Source organism: Notothenia coriiceps, unplaced genomic scaffold (genome assembly GCF_000735185.1).
Source record: "Notothenia coriiceps isolate Sejong01 unplaced genomic scaffold, NC01 NC01_scaffold00020718, whole genome shotgun sequence".
NCBI classification, from domain to species: domain Eukaryota; kingdom Metazoa; phylum Chordata; class Actinopteri; order Perciformes; family Nototheniidae; genus Notothenia; species Notothenia coriiceps.
This window is the reverse complement of record NW_011353419.1, coordinates 1-13586: the sequence shown is the minus strand read 5'-3', so window position 1 is coordinate 13586 and position 13586 is coordinate 1. Positions and strand designations below refer to the sequence as shown.

The window sequence follows — 13586 nt, the reverse complement described above, 5'->3', positions numbered from 1 at the left end:
TTCTGACTGGCTGGTCCCGATGCTTGTATCGCACGGCAGTAGAACTGGAAGTCCAGAGTACTCTGTATTTCATATTGTATGTTTTTTACCATTAAAATCAGATTATTGTGATAACTTTTATGCCGGTGTTTTGAACTCCTTCTCAAATTAATGTGACCAGGCTCATCTAACGGACGGCGCGGAGCAGAGGTGGGCTTTAAGCCACCACCACTGTGGTGTTTGCTCCAACAGTATTTATCAACAAGAGGTGTTATAGTCTGTGTTGTTTTGTGCGAGGCCAGCTGTGCTGGTTGTATAGTCTGACCGCTGCAGGAAGAAAGGACCTGCGGTATCTCTCCGTGAGACAGCGGGGGATGGCGTCAGGTCCACCAGAACAACCTGCTGGCTCGTTGCGGATACGTAATTTCATTTTCTAACACAGTTTATTTGTACTTGATTGTTGCCAACTACGATGCTCAACAGCTCGCTTAACGGAACTTTGACGCTGGTCTCAGTTTTCTAACATCCATGAAGGCAACATGACAGAGGGAGGCCTGTCACTCAGGATGCCAAACTACTCTTTGGTAAGCCCCGCCCCCCCAAGCAATATCAGGGCTAAAAGTTTGAAAGCGAAAAAAAAAGATCTGAAAGTGAAAAACGATCTGAAGGTGAAAAGCAATGTGAAACCTGAAAAAACAAGATTTGAAACTGAAAAAATAATTGTTTTGAATCTGAAAATGAAATATTTGCAACTGAAAAAAATAAGGATTGAAATATCAAAATATGTATAAAAGTGAAATCTGAAAATAAATATGTTATTCAAAAAAATTGCTGAACTGAATCAAAAATAATATTCAACCTGAAAAATGATTTCAAACACTTATTTTTATTTTGAATACATCATTGTATTTTTCAAAGTTTAGGATAAAAACTTGAACTTTCAAATAAATTTTCTTTTTTTTTTGAATGATCAAAACTTATAACCCTGAAATAGCTCCATAGACACTCGACATGTTACGCTTTTAACTATATTATATTTCCATTAAAATAAAAACCCTCCAGTAAAGGGAGGAATTATGTGGTTTGAACAGAAAGCTTTTAGTTTGAAAATCTATGCGGTTATGAGTTTCATGCACACTTAACAGCAATCAATCAGATATCCTTATAAAATATGCATGCAACAGCATTTCTGTTACAACAGATAGGTATGACATGACTTTTGATATGTTATATGCTATGCTATATCGCACCACTTATTCCTGCAGTGACACATTTTCTTTATTGGCAGCAAGGCTTACAAATCCCCACAGCTCAGTGCACTCATCTTGTTCTGAGTTTTGTTTGTCTGGCAGATTTATAGTGTAAGTGTTGTGTGTTGAAACATACCAGACACCCGGTCCAGGACCTCAGCCAGCGTGGTGGAGATGGGCAGATGGAGGGTGCGGTACTTGTGTCCTGCTCCGTACATGGGATGCTGGATCATGTGGCTGGTGGCATTGATGCGTCCTTTGTATAACTGATGAAAAAAACAGGGACAATGGTTTTGTGTGAATGTTATAATTGTTATAATTATATTTTCAGGCTGTATGTAAAAAGAACTGATATAGCAGACATTCTTCTCTAGGTTTCAACAACAGAGTGAGTTACCCACCGGACAAGGTGACTGTAGGAAGACTGTGACCTTCTCGTCCTCCAGCATGAGCTGCAGGAAAAGCCTTCGAATGAAGCCTGAGATGTTTCCAGAGATCGGCACGTTACCTCGCTGGGGTGCAGACTGGAAGAGCTCACAGAGAACCTAAAGAAAGGAAAAATGATTGAAATCAATACAGAGACAAAATAATATATCCAAATGAAAACAGTTTTACATTCAAACCACAAAGGAACAAGAAATGAATGTTCTAAAAATATAGTTAATACTATCATTTGTATTAAAAGTCAGCTCTATGGTTTTACAGTTAATCTATGCGTGAAATTGAAAAGTCAATCAAAGTGAAATCATTAGTCTTAACAGAGAGGAATATACAAGCAGACCTGAGCCATGAGCCGCTGGTTGTTGGGGTGGCAGGAGATGCACTGCAGAAAGAAGGCCACGGTGGTGTTCTCCAGAGCGGTCCTCTGCTGTGTGGTCAGCCCTCCTGCCTGCATAGAAGACGCCAGGGAGTACCGTGAGCCTGAGGCCTGGGGGTGGGATGCAGAGGGGCCGGCCGCAGCTGCAGAGCCCAGAGGCTGACAGCCTGCGTTGGCACCGGCACTGGCACTGGAGTGGCACAGCAGAAAGAGAAGAGCCGTCCACAGCGGGTTCACCTCAGGTCCTCCTAACCAGTCTTTCATGGCGTGACTGTTGCCCACTTCAGTCAGGAAACGCAGCACTGGAGCGACCAGTTCTGCAGCCAGAGGGGGTCGACTGTGTGAGGATGAGGAGGATGAGTGGTAGTGGTGATGGTGGTGTCGTCTTTCGGCCTGAGCAGCGGGTAGAGGCAGGTCGGCGCTGGCCAGGAGACCCACACAGAACTGGGCCAGGCTGCGGACCAGCAGCGAGGGTAAGCCCGAGTCCAGCAGCTGCTCTATGGCTCCCGGAGACTGGGAGGCAGCGGCCAGCGTGGTGAGCTGGGACTCCGACAGATTGACCGGGGGTCTTGCATGCTTGGAGTCGTCGGTGAGGCTTGCAGAGCTGGTGTTGGCGTCGTGCTGCTTCTTGCCGTCGTCGGTCATGGAGAGGCGGTGGCGCTGGGCCTGAGAGTGACTGGCGCTGGGCACCGGGACGATCCCCATCCAGGACATGAGCAGGGAGAAGTAGCTGGGGTGGATGTGACACATGGAGCACAGCAGGCTGTCCACTGCCTTCTTCAGCACGATGTTGCACGGCAACGACATGGACCAGTTAAACAGCAGCCTGGAGGAAGAGGAAATCATCAGTCATTAATCCATGGTTATCAGAAGGGGGAGAAGTACTCAGATGTTGTAAAAAGTAAAAGTAGAAGTACCAGACTGTATGAATACTATGTGAAAGTAAAATTAATTATTTATAAGGATTAATAATATTTGAATAATGTTTGAAGTGTTAAAAATATGTTACTCGGACAAACGTGAAAAAGATTAGCACTATGTATTTTTCATAAATTATGCTTTTTCTGACATGAGAACAACATGTAAAATGTCCTTAAAGGTCCAAAACCATGGCCATTTCTACTGATCATAATTCCATTGTTGCATTGTTCAATTTTCCAAACTCACATTGGTTTCTCATACAGCATCTCTGTATAGTATGTGTATTCACTCTGTCCTAAACGGCTTGTTGGAGCTCCTGCCCCCCCCTCCCTATGAGCCCACTGTGCTCTGATTGGTCAGCTCGCCCACTCTGTTCTGATGAGTCCACCACCGTTACAGCGGAACATCAGTGATTATGTGTTGCATAAAGTTAATGGCGTAATATGTGGCTCCTTTTTCAAATGATGTTATCGTGAGCATATATGGCATTTCAACCAGAAAGTGGCTATTCATACTCCTGGTGGGCTGATTTTTATGAATTTTTGGTCGAATGTAAAGTTAAGGGGACCCAAAACTGCCATTTTAGATTAGAAATGGATTCTACATCCTAACTATGCCTCCAAAACGACACCAAAATTGTCCAAGCCATTTTTTAGCTATTGTTTGCATATGCTTATGAAAGCTAATTAATGCAACTTAAGCTAATTGTGCAACATATGCTACTTTGAGGTACTCAACATTTCCTGGGATCACAATAGATCTCAAAGAGTTGGCAAATAGACTAAAGTGCGGTGTTGATGATAAGGGAAAGAGTGTTGACTGACTCAAAGAGCTCTCTGTTGAGCAGTGCAGGCAGGTCGTAGTCAACCGGCAGCTCGTAGCTGTGCCACAGGATGGCAGCCACACAGTGCAGGTGGGAGGGCGACGGCATGAGGAGACCATACTCTCTGGATGAAGAAGAGGAAGGGACCGCAGCGGCGCCAGTGTACCCCATCGGGCTACTCATCTTGTGGGCCGCCACCCGAGAAGAGTCATGGACCCACTGCAGAAGAGCCTGGATCCTGAAGGGTGGAGATTCAGAGTTATATTGGATAAATGTGGTTTTAAAATCTTCAATTCATCTCCTACCCTCAGTGTGAGGTGAGTCATCTTGGAATTTATATTCAACCAACACAACCATGTGACAGTAAAAGATGACAAAAAAGGACGCAAGGACACTTTTAACTATTGCCTCATGAGTCTGTCTGGAATATCACCTTGACAAAAAGTGTTACTCATTGGTTGTTATTCTTACAGGGGGGGTCTAAAGGACAGTTGGGTTAAAATTGGGGTGTGGATATATACCTGTCTTTGGTTCCAGAGTCCTGTGTGGTGCCCAGCTGGTAGAGAATGTCAATGGTGGAATCTGACGAGAGGCCATTCAGTCGCCCAAACAGCAGGGGACTGTTTAAATCTGAAACGATAGAAGCATGGACTTAAAAAAGGGTTGTTATCGCCTGATAATTAGGTTTTTTAAGATGAGTTTTGAACCCCTGTGAGCTACCTTCAACAGGAAATATGTGCACAGTATTATGGTAGGTCTTTTATAATTTGTGGACATTTTTCCTGTAGATATGCATGGTACAGCTTCCTAACTCACCTCCATACATTACATTCATTTGGCAGATGCTTTGACACAGTAGAAGTGCTTACAGGTTTGTTTGGGGGGGGTAGTTGAAACAATGATGCATACAATTAAATGTGACCAAAGCCTGAAGCTTTTGTGGGACCTAGGTTCAGGTTTGGTTAGCTGTGGCTATAAAAAATGTATTTTTGTATGTCATTTGTTGCAAGTAGCTACAAAATAATTAAAGTGTGGACAGTGATTGGTTAGGGACTCACATTTGTGCACCAAAAACACACCAATTGAGTCTCTTACATAATTTTGAGAAATGAATGAGATATTAAAAAGCATGACCAAATATTCAAATTCAATGGAGACCTTGCAGAACAACACACTTTTAACACCTGGTGAGGCAATCTAAAATATGCCAAAGCCTTTTAAAATAAAATAAAAACAAATGAAATGGAATGAGTTTCAGTATTTGAACTTTGAGTTTTGGAGGCTCTTCCCTGTGGTTCTGCGTCCTATAGTTAAAGCTGTTGCAGCTGTGTGGGACTCACTGGCATGGTCGGTGCCGGAAGCGGCACAGTTCCTCAGCATGATGTCGATGAGCTTCAGTCCAATGCGTGTGGACTGCAGGCCGATCTTGACCAGCACAGCCTCGATGTTGGGAGAGTGCATGCCGCAGTAAGGCGACATGAGCAGCGCGGCACAGGTCTGCAGCAGGTTGGCGGTGGGAGCTGCAGCACTGGCCATCATGGCCTCCAGGTCACTGACGTGGGTCAGGCAGTGGTGGAGAAGACGCAGCCACCCGATGCTGTAGGAAAAAAAAATAAAGGTTACAACACCGACATCTAATACACATGGATCTACTCTCAGTCCAGAATCAGTTTTTGGTACCTGGTTTTAGACACCTGGTCCTCAGAAGGAAGGAAGGGGTTGTTGACGGTTGCAGAGGAGGTGTTGCCAAACGCCGTCAGGCCCAGCAGTTTGATCTGAGACAGGCCCAGCGTGCTGGCATCACGAGGCCGGTGCAGCCTCAGGCAAACCGCCGACGCAACCTCCGCCTTCACCAGCTGGATCTTTATGTAGGTCAGGCCGCTGGTGATCACTGGCGTGGAAAGCGGCAACATGTTGACCCCATCAGCACTGATCTCCACGGAGACGGATGACGGGCAGGCTGGTTGAAGGGAACACAGCAGAACATGACATTTGAGTTAGAATTTAAGTGAGATGGAAAAGTGAATGATGGTTGCAAAAATAGTGATTAAAACAAATGTTCCCAAAAATTCCACATTACTTTTTTTCAAATGTACTGTCACTGTTAAACTGGGTGCTACTCACTGGCCAGAGAAGCAAGGTGTGGCTGGATGTGGAGCTCTTTCAGCAGCACAGCAGCAGGAAGGTGGATGGTGAGGTCACACCAAGCCTCCTCCGGCAGGAAGATGTAGGACCAGGCTGCCGAGCGGGCTCGTCGGTGGGGGGGCGTGGCTTGGAGGAGGACCTCTGCTGGCTGCGCTGTGGGGCTGCTGGATGTGATGGTGCCTGGGCAGGGACAAAGGGATCATAGAAAATTAGAAAAATGTTGGCAAGGTTTTAGGGTATTTTACTGTAAAATACTGTCCCACTGAATGGAATAGATTGAGGAGGATGTAAAAGCACCCAAGGGAGCAAAGTTGTGGAGTCCCTCAGCGTTGTCCGGCTCTGATGTCATCACTCTGGCTTTGAGGTTGCCGTCCGCTGACTTCCCAGGACCTGAGTCTAAGAACTTCATGATGGTGGACACCATGCTGCGTGCTGTGTTCACAATGGCCCGGGTGCTGGTCACCATGTTGTTACAGATCAACTGCACACCACCTGATACAACACAAGAAAGTAACACTTCATGTTCAATCGGTTTTTCCAAACTTTGAGTAAAAGGCTGGTTTAGAAGTGGTGTGTACAAACCCATGTCATGGAAGGCCTTGAGAGCCTCGCTGGTATCCAACACTCGGAGGATGAACCACAAGAGAGGTTCCGACAGCTGACAGGTGGAGAGAGACCCCTACAAAATGTAGAAAACAAAACGTTGGCATTGGTTTCCAAGACGTGTTTTAATATCAAGTAATCAGAGTCCAAACAGGCTGCTGCTCACCTGTCTGCCCATGTATCCACAGGCCATGTAAGTGAGGATGGGCTGCAACATGACCTGCACTGAGGTGGCCCTCTTGCTGAGGGTGGTGAGGATGGTGAAGAGGCCGTCACCTACAGAGATAGCGTCCAGGCCACCATGAAAGTTCTCATGTTTGGTCAGGTGGAGGCCGCTGGCTCCTGAGGAACAGAGACAGAAAGTTTCAGCTTGTAGTAGCAGTAGATATATAAATACCCTCCTGATATACACGTTTTTCTCTTGTCCTCTGGTTGGTTAAGGGAACAATTCACCCACAAGTGAAATGTTATTATCAATAACAAATGATTTAGTTGAATTCCAAAGCAATTAAACACAGTACTGTTTAATTCAATAAACGCTACAACTCTGCTCTGACCAGTAGCTTATATATCGTGGTAAATGTTTTACTTCACAAGAACTTATGTATGACTGGCATTGCTGAGTCAGTTTGTTGACTATTTATCAGTATCCCATAAATGTTTGGCAAATGTTGAATAGGCTAAATACTTTCTCCTCATTCAATTTGAGGCACATTTCAATTTTTGCAGCAATTTCTTTTTTTGGAAATAGTCATATTTTAGTCAAGTCCACCTGATGCAAATCTAATATTCACTCTCTACCAACTCAGATTTAAAAAATCTGGCTTAGGCTGCTAAAAGCTGTAAACGAAAAAAAGTGAGGAGTAAAATAAAAATAACAAGGTGAAAGATACTGACACTGTTGGTAGAGCACAGGAAGTGCCTGTAATGGGTCTTACCTATGATCATGGCCATGGCGCTGCTGTTGCACTGGCCCAGTGCGGACAGGATCTGGCTCATGATCTGCTGATTGGCTAGCACCAGGTCGGCCACCCCTGCAGGGGGCCCCTGGCTGAACGCTGAGCCACCAGCCACGCTCTCTTTGCTGCCACAGACCTTCTCCTCGTCCGACACGCTGCTGTCAGCCGCCTCGCTGCCGGCCGGCGGCAGTCGTCCACTGAACTCTCTGTCCCCGGACAGAGGCAGCTGCACCAGCACGTTGACCAGCTTGAGGAGGTCGAACATCAGCTGGTCTCGTGTCGTCTCTCCGCACACAGCCTTGGCGTCTCCTGGCCGGATGATGTTGGCAAACAAACCACCAAAACAAGCCCGAGCCCCGACAGAGCTGTCGGAGCCGCTGCGGGACACCAGTTTGTCTGCGCAGGTGATGTAGTGGTGGACCAGGAATGTGATGGACTCAATGACGGAGGAGATCGTAGCCACTGACACCACCTCAAAGTTTTGTTCGAGAGTAAACTCCAGCAGCTTCACCTGGGCGTCCAGTGGACCCTGGCCGGACTGGAACGGACCCCTGCAGGGTCGGGAGGAGCCATTAGTTCACCAAGACCATTCATAAAGCATGTGCTGAAACTGACTGTGCTGTAACATTCAATAATTGCAATCATTATTGTTAGGGAAAGCATACCTCTCTGTAGACAGGATGTGCATGAGTTTGAGCAGGAACTCGCTGAACATCTGCGGGCTGGTGGAGGACAGGTGGACCTGCAGGCGGCTCAGGAACTCGTGCATGGCCTGGGTGGCGGTGGGTCCCACCTGAGAGCTGTGCTGGCTCGTCCCGTTGGTGCTGCTGCCAGACAGGAAGCGCACAAGGACATGAACCAGGGTGGGGTCAGACACCATCTGCTGGGCGGTGCTTTCCTGAGAGCTCATCCCACTGCTGGAGCCTGGAAGTCCAAACAGAACTTATTTAACACCAGACCACTGACAATACTGTTAATAATAATTCAAATTGTAAGTGAAAGAAGTTGTGTACTGCTGAGCATGTTTCACAGGTAAATTCAGTTCTTAGCACTCAAACAGCTGTTGATTTCGAATGATTTTATTAAGGAATAAACATTGTGGTCCTTTTTGAGTTTGTTTAGGGCATCATCCAATGACCCTGATGAAATTCAAGGATGCTATTACATTCAAAATGTGAATGTCAAAAACTGTTGTAGGAACATTTAAAAAAAGGAAACACCCAAAAGAACAGCCAGCTGTTTGAAAAAGAATGACACAAACTTGGGGCATAATGATAATAATATTTACTTAGATAAATGTGTCTTGCTTTAGGAGACCTTTGCTTTTGGTGTAGCATAATTCAATATGCATCACTCTTTGAGAGAAAGAATGAAAGTGTGACTATCTGAGCTCTGAGAAGATTCAGTGAGAGTGGAGTACTGACCGCAGGCTGGCATGTTAGTCATCAGGGTGAGAGAGTGCAGCACCAGACACCACGTTCTCAGGGAGGTGTTGGGGTACCACGCCAGCACTGTCAGGAAACTGCTAATGGATGCTGAAAACGCACAAAAAACATTTATAAAATAAGAATAAAACAAAAATAGCGAATGTAAAAAGGGACTTAATTCCCTCTGAGGGGTTTAGAAGGAGTCCTGACCCTGGTTGAGTGGGATGGTGGGCACTCGGCTGGCGTTGAACATGAAGATGTCTGATCCGCTCTCTTCAGTGCAATTAGAACATGTGTTGAGACTGAGTGTTAACCACAGCTGCAGCAGGGACTCCAGCTGAGAGAGAAGAAAGAAATTACTTATTTATTTCAAAAATGACCCAGAATTTGGGGAAACTAACATGTATGTATCACTTTAATGATCCACACTGGTGATGGTTTTTTTGCATGATGATATACATAATTTAGTACAAAAATGAAACTAATCACATACGTTAATTTCATCCAGGAAACATATCCAGTGTTTTTAGACCGACTGTGCAATAAATGTTATCTTCATCAAAATTGAGTGAAGCTTGTGAATTTTCATATTCTTCCAAAACTGAGGATGGTTGTTGGGGAGCGGAGGACAGCACAGCGTGATGAGGTTTTACTGATTTTCAGTAAAACCTCATCACGACATTGAGCTAAAAAGCTGAATACTTTACATGAAAAAACAGTGTTATTGCACCGGTCTATACGTTAGATGCCAACTGGCGCCTCGTTAACTTCTGCTTCAAACCCAGATTATCAGATACTAAAGCTAGTTCTGTTTTTACCTGGACCTGCTGCCGTCTGCACGACAGACGTTACTTGGGACACAAAGCCTTTGTCGTAAGACAGCAACAGGATACAAAGCCAAAACTACACGGCATAGCTCTGGAGTTAAAGTTCTGGAATTGCCGAGTCCCCATAGAACTGATTAAAAATAAAATGAGAAATACCTAACCATGTCGACTAAAGGTTTCCACACTGAAGACTGATATCAGTCAGGGAATCTGTTTCCCATCTGTTGTTGTGTGTGCTGACTAGGGATGGGTATCGTTAAAGTTTTAACGGTACTACTACTTTTATCGATGCCGCTTATCGATCCGGTCATTTAACGGTACTCTTATCGGTTATTTTGAAAAATAAAAAAAGGTCAATTAATTACGGTACACAAATTGTAAATAATGTGAACTTATAGAACTGTAAAAAAAATTTAAAAAAATAAAAAGTATTTATTGCATAAATACATGCTGCAAAAGGCCTAACAGTTCTTCTGGAGGAAGATTAAGGATACCTGAAACGTTACTCGTAGATGGGGCTACAGAGCTACTAGAAAGACAGTCGGTGCATTTCTCCGTCTGAATGTGGTGCACTTTTGCAAGATGTTTAGACAAACTGCTCGTGTTACCGCCCTTACACAAGCTAAACTCTTATGGCGCTTTTGGCAACGAGCATTGTCCACATCGAGACGGGTAAAGTTTAACCACACCTTAGCGCTTAGTTCTCTCTGCCGAGTGTGTGTCTGTTTTGCATGCATGTAGCAGAGTGTGTGTCTGTTTTGCATGCATGTAGCAGAGTGTGTGTGTGTGTGTGTGTGTGTGTGTGTGTGTGTGTGTGTGTGTGTGTGTGTGTGTGTGTGTGTGTGTGATGCATGTAGCAGCCGCTTGTGTGTAAACTGCCCCGCCCTGTCACACACAGACTGGGGGGGGGGAGAGATCTCTCGTCTGGATTGGAAAGATCAAAATACATCATCGACGCATTTTGCATATTAGAAACGGAGTTGGTGACACTAAAACTGCAATATAATGTTTGTGTAGCAATAATACATACGACATATTTTTGAAATGTCTCCAGTACCGATAAAAACACCGATAACGTCGGAGCTTAACGGTACCACGGTCTTTAATAATTCAGCCCCGTGGCCCCTTTAATACCGGGGCTTGGTACCCATCCCTAGTGCTGACCTGTACATGGTGGACCTGCAGCATGGAGAAGAGCTTGTTGAAGCAGCCGCTCAACATGGGGATGGACGAGGGCTGGATCATCAGGCAGCTGGCTGGAGGAGACCCCCCCCCATGCAGGGCCCTCAGCAGGGAGTCATCAGTCCCATTGGAGGCCTGGCACACTGGAAGAACACACGCACAAGTTAATCTTACAGCAGCGATACACAGACTGCTAAAGAACACTTTTGTGGGTTGTTGAGCACTTATGGTCAACTATTGAACAGCAATTGTTATTTAAATAAAATGGGCTTCTGTTTGTGATGTTGTGAGGTTACCTGTGGAGGAGCTGGAGGAGAGGGCCTGTAGAATAGAGTCGGCCTGTAGGGTTGCCATCATTTTGAGCATCAGTTCAGCCTGCTGCTCTAGGCCCACCTCTAGCCGGGCATCCAGTGCTGTGACACAGGGGCCAAAGGTCAAACACATCACAAAATGGATTTAGAGAGGACAAGACTAGTGCCGAAACGAGCCTCTACTCACCCTGCGACACGGACACTGACAGACTCTGTGACCCCGGCTTCTCAACAGCGACTGGAGGCTTGGACACTGGGATACCAACACCCCCGATGTACGGGTTGTACCCGTACGTGCCATAGTCAGCGCCCCAGTAGTCATACCAGGTGCTGCTTATAGGCTGAGGACAGATGTGAGGACGAGGGCAAAATAAAAAAAGTCAACTTCTACATTAACATTAAAATCACAAAATGCAAGTTTAGTTACTGAAAGAAAAATGTGTTACGCTACACTTGGTTCAATTCATTCTAAATGTGCAGCTTGAAAACAAATAAATCCCTTTCCTTTATCTTTTCAAGAACACCCTCACAACGTTTATATTCACTGATCCTTCAGTTTACTTAACTAACAAACTGGTCATTCAAGTAGTTGAATTTGGACAGCAACATTAGGGGCCATCATCAATCATACTCAAATGTTTAATCTTTGATTTTTGTCTGATAAATAGTCAAATGTAGAACTCACCACTGTCAAATGTTTCAATCTTTTAGTTAACAAATGTATAAAACCATTTAGGCTGATAACAAATGTCCTGACAAAAACCTGACAGAACACCTTTCATTCCGATTCGTTGCACCTTTTAACACTAATGTATTTCAAAGAACATTTCATGATATTGAAACTGTTCTAATAATACACATTTACTTGTGAAAATCACATAATATCAAGCTAAATCTTCTAAAAAGTTAACCCAACTTAAGTTGAACTATTCACAATTAACTCTAAATCTAGGGTCATTTCTGGTCTAATTATGCATTTATCTTTTTTCCCTGATACATTCTGATCATTAACAACTTCATTCTTAACGTGTTGCAAAACTGCGAGAGAAAAAAAGAGAAGAATAGGAAGTCACACATACCTTAAACACCTTGGCCGCGAGTGGATCTTTTTCCAAATCAATATCTAAAGGATCAATATCAACATCCATCAGGTCTTGTAGCAAGTCAAAGTCTATGTCTTTATCTTTTTCCAAAGAGGACAGAGGTGGAGCACCTTTGGATAATAAAAACAGCCTTAATATTGCCAAGCAAGCACACTAGGAAAACAAACAGGCAAGAAAAACTGTTTGCCGATCGAGCCATCATCTCCTCTACTCCTCTGAAATAACACTGAAGTCATAATAACTGTAATGACAAATTGGCCTACATGTTTGACTCCCATTCCAAAAGACAGCACTACAATCATTAAAACACATTGAACGATACTGTAAAAAAAACGGTGAAATGCAATTATAAAACATATTTAACGAATAAATACTTTATATTGTGATGACACAAACATGTGTGTGTGTGTGTGTGTGTGTGTGTGTGTGTGTGTGTGTGTGTGTGTGTGTGTGTGTGTGTGTGTGTGTGTGTGTGTGTGTGTGTAGTCTGGACGGGGCTACCCACTCACTTTGGAATATTGAGGATGCTCCCGTAGTACCTGCAATGATATCAGGCACCAGGGCCTCATCAATGCTCTCTACCAGGGGGATGGGGGCCAGCTGGGGGAGGCAGTCGTCCGAATCCGCCCCCGCTGAGGAGGAAGAGGCCCCGGCCTCTTCGCCGCATGCACCATCATCCATGCCATCCAGAGAGCCCGGAGACAGCAACTCACCTGGGACAACAACGTGTACACTTAATGACATACAGCTCGGAGGAAAACTCACAAGATTAGGGATACTGTTTTTGGATGACAATCAAAGCACCATGCTGGGTTGTACCGTGCTTTAAGCTAAATGCTAACATTGAAATGCTAACATTCTAACAATGACAATGTTGTCCAGTGTTTCCCCTGCTGCGCCGCTGCTAAATAATAATAAGTGCCGACCCTTTTTGATTTTTTAATTGTTTGTTATGTGGATTTGTGTTACTGTATGTTCAAAAAGGTGTATTTTCCTAAATCTTGAGACATTGCCACTGTATGTAATAGGCAGGCCATCGGGAGGACCGATTGGTCTCTGTGTGTGATTCAAGCTTGGGAGGGTGTGTGTATGTATGGCGAGAGAGAGAGAGAGAGAGAGAGAGAGAGAGAGAGAGAGAGAGAGAGAGAGAGAGCGCGGTTTCAACAACAAGGTGGAAGGAGAGTCCTCTGCTGTCAGACTGCGAGAGATAAACAGCTCAGGTGAGGTTAGGGACTCTGA

At 44.7% G+C, this 13586-nt stretch overlaps 1 protein-coding gene across 1 annotated transcript; it reads right to left on the bottom strand.

Annotated features, from left to right (window-relative positions):
* Window positions 1-970: 970 nt before the first annotated feature.
* Window positions 971-13057, bottom strand: LOC104952879 (baculoviral IAP repeat-containing protein 6-like). Its single transcript, XM_010779789.1, has 20 exons — window positions 12857-13057; window positions 12324-12457; window positions 11432-11585; window positions 11230-11346; window positions 10916-11076; window positions 9135-9261; window positions 8922-9032; window positions 8163-8421; window positions 7477-8048; window positions 6705-6880; window positions 6518-6614; window positions 6233-6427; window positions 5915-6115; window positions 5471-5750; window positions 5131-5387; window positions 4312-4420; window positions 3792-4028; window positions 2011-2872; window positions 1631-1774; window positions 971-1495 (listed from the first exon to the last, which is right to left on the bottom strand). Exons 1-20 carry the CDS (start codon window positions 13026-13028, stop codon window positions 1334-1336), a joined length of 4527 nt encoding a protein of 1508 aa, XP_010778091.1. The 5' UTR covers window positions 13029-13057; the 3' UTR covers window positions 971-1333.
* Window positions 13058-13586: the final 529 nt, after the last annotated feature.

Bases quoted from the DNA above. Each gene is read 5' to 3' on its own strand.
- LOC104952879 (XM_010779789.1), bottom strand. From the start codon at position 13,028: ATGGATGATGGTGCATGCGGCGAAGAGGCCGGGGCCTCTTCCTCCTCA. The intron at 8,422-8,921 runs GTCAGTACTCCA...TTGGACTTCCAG, and splicing joins GACTAACATGCCAGCCTGCG to GCTCCAGCAGTGGGATGAGC. The intron at 1,775-2,010 runs GTCTGCTTGTAT...TCCTTTCTTTAG, and splicing joins ACCAGCGGCTCATGGCTCAG to GTTCTCTGTGAGCTCTTCCA.